The sequence below is a fragment of the Papaver somniferum genome, chromosome 9 (genome assembly GCF_003573695.1).
Source record: "Papaver somniferum cultivar HN1 chromosome 9, ASM357369v1, whole genome shotgun sequence".
In the NCBI taxonomy this organism is placed as follows: Eukaryota; Viridiplantae; Streptophyta; class Magnoliopsida; order Ranunculales; family Papaveraceae; genus Papaver; species Papaver somniferum.
This window is the reverse complement of record NC_039366.1, coordinates 106029343-106040433: the sequence shown is the minus strand read 5'-3', so window position 1 is coordinate 106040433 and position 11091 is coordinate 106029343. Positions and strand designations below refer to the sequence as shown.

The 11091-nt window shown below is 36.2% G+C and overlaps 1 protein-coding gene across 2 annotated transcripts; it reads left to right on the top strand.

Moving 5' to 3' along the window:
* Positions 1-8158: 8158 nt before the first annotated feature.
* Positions 8159-10236, top strand: LOC113312897 (transcription elongation factor TFIIS-like). Of its 2 annotated transcripts, none has more exons than XM_026561627.1 (3): positions 8159-8269; positions 8471-8661; positions 9031-10236. In XM_026561627.1, exons 2-3 carry the CDS (start codon positions 8497-8499, stop codon positions 9961-9963), a joined length of 1098 nt encoding a protein of 365 aa, XP_026417412.1. In that variant the 5' UTR covers positions 8159-8269; positions 8471-8496; the 3' UTR covers positions 9964-10236. The 2 variants fall into 2 exon arrangements, with proteins under 2 accessions (XP_026417412.1, XP_026417413.1); XM_026561628.1 differs by having other exon boundaries at positions 8188-8266; positions 8467-8661.
* Positions 10237-11091: the final 855 nt, after the last annotated feature.

Sequence of the window (11091 nt, the reverse complement as noted above, 5' to 3'; positions counted from 1 at the left end):
TCTCAAACTTTGTGATTTCGCAAGATATATATCTGATAACGATTATTAATTGAATTTGTTTAAGATTGTTCTTGTGAGATTATGAATAATCTAGGCTACTCTTCGGGAGTCATAAGTACCAAATTTGTGAGGTTTGCTAGCGTTGTCTACTGCAAACAGATTCCCCTACCTTGATCGAACGATCTAAACGGAAATCAAATGTGCTTATATGTTAGAGGCATATTGGTATCAAAAGTTTTCACTTATGCTGAAGCAACTCTTAGGCTGTAAATGACGTCCGTTAAGGGAATCAATTGCGTAGAATCTTGTGAGATTCAAGAGAAGTGATGAGCGCGACTGCAACTGAATTGCTTAGAGGGTGAATTCGGTCTCAGTTGCATTCAGTCCGAAGTTCTGATGGTAGGCTAGTGTCTGTAACGACTTAATATAGCTTGGTGTTGAAATATGAACGAGGTCTTGGGGTTTTTCTGAAGTTGCAGTTTCCTCTTTAATAAAACTTCTGGTGTTTTGTGTTTTTTCTTTTTGAAAGTATATTGTTTATCTTTATAATAGGAATATCACAAGTAGTACGTAATCAATCGTAGTTGTGTAATCCATATTGATTGTGATATATAATAACTTGTTCTTGTAGAATTTGTATCTTTAAAGATAGATTAAAAGTTTCATACTTGGCAGAATACCGATCCGGTTATTGGATTCAACTAGATTGAGCTTGGATATTGATCTTTTCGTCCAAGTACTCTTACGGTTATATCAGGTTCACAGACTCAATTGTCTCGAACATTCTGATTGTAAGATAAAGAGATATAAACTCTTTACACAATTTTTTTCAAGGACCATTATTCATTAAGTTGGTCTACTTGGAATTGTGCTAAGTTTTTGTCCATACAATAGGTTTTCAAATGGAAAAGTTGGTGGTGTACTTGGTACCCCCTCGTTTTCACTATACGTTCAGTTACGAAACTGTATGTAAGATTGTTTAACAAGGTAAACATGGTATACACCCGAACTGTTCACGAACCGAATTTCAATAAGAACAAGTTCGTAGTCTATATTTCAAGACATGAATTCAAAAAGAATGGGTCTTTTGGTTTCTTTACAGTTGAGTTAATACTATCTAGGTTTAAATACATACAACCTGTGATATTTTAATTATAAAAATTGAAAAAGCGGGGGTCTAACAACCACACCCAATATTTCGATTAGCAATCTGTATGGACTAACTCCAATATACTTTTAAGAGAATCAACTAGACAGTCAGACTCAATCTTAATAAAAGTATATCAAAAAGTTATATCTCTCTTTCTCGATTCAATACTTACTCAAGCAAATAGAAATCTGCGAGTCTAATTGAATACAAGATAAATCACTTGAACGGTACCAAAGACCAATGTTCAAGTATCAATCAACAACCAAAGGTTGGATTTCCTAATTGATTGATTCAACGCACAACCTGTGATATTTCAATTATATAATAAAATATAATGCGAAAAAGAAATAACACAGATACCAAAAGTTTTGTTAACGAGGAAACCGCAAATGCAAAAAAAACCCGGAACCTAGTCCAGATTGAACACACACAGTATTAAGCCGCTACAAACACTAGCCCACAACACAGTAACTTCGGTCTGGACTGTAGTTGAACCCCAATCAATCTCACACTGATCCAAGGTACAGTTGCGCTCCTACGTCTCTGATCCCAGCAGGATACTACGCACTTGATTCCCTTAGCTGATCTCACCCATAACTAAGAGTTGCTACGACCCAAATTCGAAGACTTTAATAAACAAATCTGTATCACACAGAAAAGTCTACGGTAATAGATAAATCTGTCTCCCACAGAAATACCTACGAGTTTTTGTTCCGTCTTTTGATAAATCAAGGTGAACATGAACCAATTGATAAACCAGACTTATATTCCCGAAGAACAACTTAGTATTATCAATCACCTCACCATAATCTAAATCGTATGATGGCGAAACAAGATATTGTGGAATCACAAACGATGAGACGAAGATGTTTGTGACTACTTTTATATTTTTCCTATCGGAGAAATCAATCTCAAGTCAATCCTTACGGTTGTACTTTGTACAATATAAACAACAAGGTCATATCACACAACCACGAGAAAGTATTATCGGTCTGGCTTCAAAATCCCAATGAAGTCTTCAAGTCGTTAACCTACAGGGACTCGGTAGAAACCTAAGGTTAAAGGAGAATCGACTCTAGCTAATACAACTAGTATCACACAGGAGGTGTGGGGATTAGGTTTCCCAGTTGCTAGAGTTTTCCCTTATATAGTATTTCAAATCAGGGTTTGCAATCAATGTTAGCTTAGTAACAAAGTATTCAATATTCATCGTTAGAAGAAAACCTGATTAGATTCAAGCTAATATCTTTCAACCGTTAGATCGAAACTTAGCTTGTTACACACAAATGAAATGCAAGTTTATCTAGGTTTGTGCAACCGTACCCAAACATGTACATCTAGTTGGTTCAACAGTATTTAACCAAATGGTTATCCATATGAGCACTTTCATATCAACCATATTCTTCTTTACCACAACTAGTTCAAATGACTCAAATGAACTAGTTAGAGAATTGCTCAATTGCTTAGATCTTTATAATAGACACAATTGAAACAAAAATGATTTGATTCACTCGAATCGATTCATGAACTTTACAGCCACGGTTTGCAAACTTGCATTCCTTAGTTTATATAAGGTTAAGTTCACGAATAATCGTTTTTAGAAAATAACCAACTTAAGTACGCGGACTGGTACGCGGACTTAAGTACCCGGAATAAGTTTGTAAATAATTCACAAACTCCAGCAGATTTTCTCGGGAAGAGAACCTCCGACAGTACGCGTACTGGGTTCGCGGACTCTGTTCCGGTTTTCTTGATCAATAAAGTACGCATACTTTGGTTTAAGGAATAAGGACTTATACATGTATGAGTTATCACACAATTCTTATATCCAACAATGGTTATATAATCTAAACTCTCATTTCAATCATTGAAACATTCTTAGAGGACGTTATATAGTTGTTGTTCACAAACCATTTTTCGTCAAAGCCATTTTCAAGTGATTGAAACTTAACATGACTTTCGTCACTAGTAAAGATGAACTTAGCCAAAGCGAAAGCTTACCAATACATATTTCGAGAGATAGATAAGCGAGATAAACTCAGCTCGAAATAGAAAAAGTGTATAATTAAAGTCTATATAGCAAAACGACTTTTGTCTCAAGATAGAAGATAGAGTAGATAAACTTTTGAGTGATAGATAAGTTCAAGTCTCCACATACCTTTTAGTCGATGAAGTTCCACCAGTTCCTTGAGTAATTCTTCGTCTTTATATGATGATCGCCATGGAGTCTTGAGCTCAAATACACTTTTTATCCTAGTCCGAGACTTAGCTAATAGTAGACTAGAAATCAAGACTTATAGTTTTGACCAATAACATTGACAAACATGCTTGAGATAACAACGCATGCGAGTTCGACCGAGCAATGCTCTAACAAAGATAAACAATATAAAGTGGAAAAGAAACAACATGGGCACCAAATATTTTTGTTAATGAGGAAAACTACAATCTTGTAGAAAAATCCAGGGACATAGTCCAGATTGAACACACACTGATTTAAGTTGTTACAACAATTTTCTACTACAAAATTTCAGGCTAGATGTAATACCTGTTTCAGCTGTATTCGTGTACGTGTAAAACTCCTAACATAACACCGATTTTCTTTAGCAATTTCTCTTGAAAAAATGGGGGTCTAACAACCTCACCCAATATTTTGCTTAGCAATCTGTATGGACTAACTCCAATATACTTTTAAGATAATTAACTAGACAGTCAGACTCAATCTTAAGAAAAGTATATCAAGGAGTTATATCTCAATTTCTCGATTCAATACTTACTCAAGCAAATATCAATGTGCGAGTTCTAATTGAATACAAGAGAAATCACTTGAACGGTACCAAAGACCAATGTTCAAGGATCAATCAATTTCAATCAACAACCAAAGGTTGGATTTACCAATTGATCGATTCAACGCACAATCTGTGATATTTCAATTATATAACAAAATATAATGCGGAAAAGAAATAACACAGACACCAGAAGTTTTGTTAACGAGGAAATCGTAAATGCAGAAAAACCTTGGGACCTAGTCCTGATTGAACACACTGTATTAAGCCGCTACAGACACTAGCCTACTACAAACTAACTTCGTTCTGGACTGTAGTTGAACCCCAATCAATCTCACACTAATTCAAGGTACAGTTGTGCTCCTTACGTCTCTGATCCTAGCAGGATACTACGCACTTGATACCCTTAGCTGATCTCACCCACAACTAAGAGTTGCTACGACCCAAAGTCGAAGACTTTAATAAACAAATCTGTATCACACAAAAAAGTCTACATGAATAGATAATTATGTCTCCCACAGAAATATCTACGGGTTTAGTTTCGTCTTTTGATAAATCAAGATGAACATGAACCAATTGATATACCGGACTTATATATTCCCGAAGAACAGCCTAGAAATATCAATCACCTCACAATAATCTTAATCGACTAGCGAAACAAGATATTGTGGAATCACATACGATAAGACGAAAATGTTTGTGACTACTTTTTATCTTGCCTATCGGAGAAATTAATCGCGAGCCAATTTTACAATTGTACTCAATACGATAGAAACAGCAAGATCAGATCATGCAACTACAGAGAAAATAGTTGGGTCTGGCTTCACAATCCCAATGAAGTTTTCAAGTCGTTAACCTACAGGGTCTCGATAGAAACCTAAGGTTAAAGGAGAATCGACTCTAGCTTATACAACTAGTATCATACAGGAAGTGTGGGATTAGGTTTTCCAGTTGCTAGAGTTCTCCTTTATATAGTCTTCAAATCAGGGTTTGCAATCAATGCTACCTTGGTAACAAAGTATTCAATATTCACCGTTAGATGAAAACCTGATTAGATTCAAGCTAATATCTTTCAACCGTTAGATCGAATCTTAGCTTGTTATACACAAATGAAAATGCACGTTCATCTAGGTTTGTATAAGCGTACCTAAACGTGTACACCTAGTTGGTTCAACAGTGGTTAACCAATGGTTAACCATATGAGCACTTTCATATCAACGTTATTCATCTTCATTACAGCTAGTTCAAATGACTCAAATGAACTAGTTAGAGAGTTGTTCAATTGCTTGGATCTCATAGATTTATATAAGACACAATCGAAACAAAAACGATTTTGATTCACTCGAATCGATTCATGAACATTATAGCCATGGTTTGCAAATATGCATTCCTTAGTTTATATATGTCTTAGTTCACGAATAAACCGTTTTTATAAAATAACCCACTCAAGTACGCATACCGGTACACATACTTAAGTACCCGGATTGAGTTTGTTTTCAGTTCAAAAACTCCAGCAGAAATTCACGGGATGTGAACTTCCGGCAGTATGCGTACGGGTACGCGAACTTAGCTTCCGGACATCCTGAACCAGTAAAGTACGTATACTTTAGTTCAAGGATTTTGGACTTACACAAGTATGAGTTCACATACAATGTTTATATATCCATTCAAGGTTATATATTCTAAACTCTCATTTCAATCATTCAAACATTCTTAGAGGATGTTAAATAGAGGTTATTCACACACTATTTTTCATCAAAGCGATTTTCAAGATATTGAAATAATCAACATGACTTTCGCACTTGTAAAGATGAACTTGGCCAAAGCGAAAGCTTACCAACACATATTTCGAGAAATAGATAAGCGAGATAAACTCCGTTCAAAATAGCAAATGTGTATAATCGAAGTCTATATAGCAATACTACTTTTGTCTCAAGATAGGAGATATAGTGGATAGACTTTTGAGTGATAGATAAGTTCAAGTCTCCACATACCTTTTAGTCGATGAAGTTCCACCAGTTCCTTGAGTAGTTCTTCGTCTTTGCATGATGAACGCCGTGGAGTCTAGAGCTCAACTACAGTTTCTATCCTAGTCTGGGACTTAGCTATAAGTAGACTAGAAATCAAGACTTATAGTTTTGGCAACTAAACTTGACAAACAAGCTTGAGATAGCAACGCTTGCGAGTTCGACCGAGCAGAGCTCTAACAGCTCTTGTAAATTTTCTAGCAAAATGCCGATTCTTATTAAATCTTCTAGCAAAACGTTAATTCTATTTAGAAGATGTTTTTAAATAATTAGGGTTTACACGTTCAGTAACCTAATTGATTATTCCCCACAAGATCACCTAGGAATAATATAGAGACATCTTGATGTATCAAATCTAGGGTTTATGAGAAAAACCTAGATACATGTTTGGTAACTACCGAAGAAGATAGCTTGCATGTGATTTATAATTCCCAAGTAAAGTTCTGTAGAATCTTAATCTTACTTATGAAGCACAAAGATGTGGAAAATAACCTTATGCAACACATCACTATCTTCCAAGGGATAGGTTGTGTAGTGACATGAAACCTTTATCTATAGTGAATAATCAAGCCTAGGTTGTTTAGGAAAGGAAACACCAAGTACTTGACTAAAATAGGTCTTTAGTCACGTATTTATGGTTCCGGTTTTCGAATTGTTGCTAAAACCTCGTATTTACGGTTCCGGTTTTCGAACTGTTGTTAAAACCTCATATCTACGGTTTCACGAGGTCAATTTAGCCATACATCATGAGTGTTTCTTTAATAAATCACTCATAACTTCTTCGCTATAACTCGGAATTAAGCGATTCATGGCTCATTGTTTTCATTTACTATAAAATTGAGACCTTCTAGAAGATCAATAGTTATTTTCACTAAAATCTTAGGCTCAAAACTCCTCGAGTGTATGTACAAAAGTATATTTACCATCATAAGAATTGTTCGAAAGAGTGAACACTTTGTTTCGATTGATAGAGAGGTAATATATTTCCATTACTAATCTTTAATGAAGTTCTCCATAGATGTCTTTGTGAGTCTTCAATCTTCAGTCTTCAAGGATATCTTTGATTCCACACTCTACTACTGAAACTTAATCTAGTCCGAAACTGACTTTGCTAAACCAAATCAAGAATATATTTTGCGTTCTAAATTTGAACTGACTTCATACCAGTGCAAGTGGGTACAACCGAGCACTGCTTTAACAACATTAACGAACTCATCATCCTTTTATTCGAGGACAACACAACTTCTCTGCGTAGAGCTAAAGATGTGCAACTTGATCCCCGTCTCAATATATATAATGGATTTTTGGTCTACCGAATATAGTAGGAACGCATAACCTATCAGTAAATTATCTCTTTAAGATAAAAGTATTTGAATACAATCATTATGAACTTTTCTCCTGAAATAACCTCACTAGATTTGTTATGGTTTTGGATTCGTACTATGTGCCTCTCCACTTGATTACTCTATCCCACTGAGCATCATTCATCTAAACAAGTCCAACCCAGTACTAATGTACACATATGTTCACTTAGAAATGAACTTCCCAACACTCTACTTACAAGATTGCTAATATGAGATACCAAACTCCCTGCCAAATTCCATAGAAAACAAAATCACTTTCACATATGAGATGGTACACTGGCAAGCGAACTGGCACCCCATATTAGCATCCGAGCTCTACTGGGGACTTCCAATGGGGACTACCTGAATCAGCTCTCCTCGAGGGAACTACACGAATTGGTCAAGGACTCCACGTGCCATTTCCAGAGCCTCGTAGATTCCCAAACATCAGGTCCCACGTGCACATAATATAAGATTAAAATGGGATAACATCCACTGCATAAAAATCTACACTTCACACCAAATTACGAGTGCAAATTCGTGCACACTCCTTAACGAGTGTATATTTCACATGTTAATCTCTATCCTTAATTTAATTTAGGGAGTTATGTAACGAGGGTCATGATTCTAAACATGAAAGATAATTGGACCACCAGTTAAATAATCAACCAATCAAAAGAACATGTGAGATATACACTCGTTAGAGGAGTATGAACAGATTTGGACTCCCAAAATACTTTTTCACAAGGGAAATGTAGGCTCCATTTGATACATCAAGGATTAATAATCACCCACATAAACAGTTGTACACACGTGGCATCGGATAACAAGTAGTTCTCAAAATAGTAGGAGTACACCATCTTCAACCTTGTAAACAAGATTCTCTTCAATTTTCTTTTCTTTTTTTCTCTCTCTCCTCTGAATCCCAAAGTCCAAATTCGAAAGCGCAAAGATAGGGCAAAAAAGGTACTCTCTGTTTTCACTCGTCGATAAAATTAATTTTAATTCACCGTATTCAATTTCTAGGGTTTGGATTTGGTTTTACAATTGATGATTTGTTTCTAGGGTTTCTATTCTCCTCACCCCCTTTGTATACTTGCCCTGTGTAAGAGTTTTGAATCGTTGAATCTGGATAAAATAACAATATATTCTTTGTTGGTTGTAAAGAATTTGTTTGTTAGGGTTTATCAAAGATGGAAAAAGAGCTTCTCGAGTTGTTTGATTCTGCAAAGAAAGCGGCTGATGCAGCTGCGGGAGATGAAGTTTCCACGGGTGGAGCTGAGGAAACGAGATGCATTGAGGCATTGAAAGAGTTGAAGAAATTTCCTGTTACCATGCAAGTTCTTGTTGCAACCCAGGTTAGTCATTCTTTAATTAATTTGGTTGTGAATTTGTGATATGACATGTGGTTTGATGTCGTATTGTTCATAAGGATTTCTGAAATTTCGTTGTTGCATTGCAACTGAAATAGACACAAAGCAAGAAGTTTGGGTTTTTTTTTTGGTTAAGGAAGAATGATGTCGAGGATATTACAGATATTAGACTAGGAGGGGCAAAAAAGAAAGATCTTGTCTGAGATTGCAGCACAATTGTTTTTTTTTTAATAAAGAAAGATGTAGTGCTGTGCTGAAAACGTCTCTGTGTCACATGGAGTGATGAACAATTTCAATTTGTTCCAAACTATCCGTCTCTGTTCATTTCTGTGTTTCTCATTTATTAAATCTCAGGTTGGAAAACGTCTTCGCCATCTGACAAAGCATCCAAAAGAGAAGATCCAGGCTGTAGCTACTGACCTGCTTAATATCTGGAAGAAAATAGTCATGGAGGAAACTGCCAGGAATAAGAAAAATGGAAGCATAGAAACTAAAACGCCCCAGAAGATTCAAATTACAAAGTCAGAGTCATTTAAAGTTGAGAAGGTTGATAAGTCGGGTTCCATGAATGTTGAAAAAGTCTCAAGATCTGAAACTACAAAGGTGGAGAAAACTGATCATGGCGAGAAGATAAGCTCTGCAAAGGTTTCTAGATCAGAAACTGTGAAGATGGAAATAAAGAATGATTTTCCTAGGGTTGAGAAGTCTAATGGTATCAAGCAGGCCCCCTCACCTGCTCCTCCAAAGTTTACTTCAATAGTTAAATGCAATGATGCAGTGCGTGACAAGCTCCGGGAACTTCTTGCAGAGGCTCTGTCCAAAGTTCACACCGAGGCTAATGGAGATATTTTGGATAAAGTGAATATGTGTGACCCAATCCGTGTTGCTGTCTCTGTGGAGTCTGTACTTTTTGAAAAATGGGGACGGTCGAATGGGGCTCAGAAGTTCAAATACAGATCTATAATGTTCAATATCAAGGATCCTAAAAACCCTGATTTCAGAAGAAGAGTCCTTATTGGAGTGATCAAGCCAGAGAGTCTTATTAGTATGACTCCTGAAGAAATGGCAAGTGATCAAAGGAAGGAGGAGACTAATCAAATCAAAGAGAAAGCACTATTTGAATGTGAACGCTCAGGCGCAGCTAAAGCCACAACTGATCAGTTCAAGTGTGGTCGGTGTCAGCAGAGGAAGACCACTTACTATCAGATGCAGACTCGGAGTGCAGATGAACCTATGACGACTTACGTAACATGTGTAAACTGCAACAACCACTGGAAGTTTTGTTAGTTGTCCTTCTCTTTAGGGCAGCTGCATCCTTATGTGATCAATCACCTGAGATGATGAACTATGGAGTCCCATCCTTCTCGTATTTTTGATGCAACATTTGTTAATTGAGACCTTGATCTTCATATGAAAGATCCTTTTCTGTACCATTCTAATGTAAGTTAGGTTAACTTGTTTTTAGATTGTTTTAGGTATTTGTCATGTGCTTGTGTTGAACCAATGAAATACCATTTTATTGCGAAACATAAGTCTGCCACTTTTGTTTTGTTTATTTAATCATATGCAAGCCGAAGCTGCAAAACTTAGGTTGCAAATCCATCAGTGAAATTCCAAGTAAGTGAATTTATCTGATTTTCTGACTTCTATTCTGTACGCTGCTATTGGAATTTGGAACAGAATATAGTAGAAATATATGATATCGCTTCTCTTCTCACTTGGTATGCTGTGCGAAATTTTGGTTATATACTTATACTGCACTACTATGCTCCTTTTTGGCTTTCATTAGAAATCGTTTCTGCTATAACTTCTGCTAAACATCGCTTTTGCAGTATAGTCTTTTATGCGTAGCTATAGTGAGACTACTTTATTCGTTTTTATTAGAGTCCAAATGATATCTGAATAACCACCTGCATTTTGTGCAACACCTGAGCCCCATAGAACTGATATCTGCCGACGCAAATAGCCTATATAATGACATCCTGTAGCTGTAGGGTTGCTTTCTCTTGAAAGAAAGTTGGATTTGAGGCAGAGGTTCAATACCAACTTGTACCTGTGAATATATAAAAAGGGTGTTGTCCTAAGGTGTAAGTAAGCTCTTTTCTGTTCGTTTTTTGACCGTACGAAACTCTATGGTTATAGGAAGAATAACTGTTGATTCTGCAATTTCTCGAATCCCATTGCTAACTATCACGTTTTGATTCCTGGTAGCAGCTCTATATGTTTTTGTAGATGAGAAGTGATGCTTGTGAAATTGGGGTTATTTTGTATCTGGGCAGAATCAAACCCACAGAAGGGCACATAGAGCATGTTCTATTAACTGTTCTTAATACTGAAACTCTTCAGTTAGGTTCCATTCAGATAATTTTGTGCATTCATGAAGAATTTGAATGATTGATATGGATCAACCTATCA

What these genes read in the sequence shown, in the direction of transcription:
- LOC113312897 (XM_026561627.1), top strand. Translation starts at nt 8,497, where the DNA reads ATGGAAAAAGAGCTTCTCGAGTTGTTTGATTCTGCAAAGAAAGCGGCT. An exon ending in AAGTTCTTGTTGCAACCCAG is followed by an intron (nt 8,662 to 9,030) that starts GTTAGTCATTCT and finishes ATTAAATCTCAG; the next exon opens with GTTGGAAAACGTCTTCGCCA.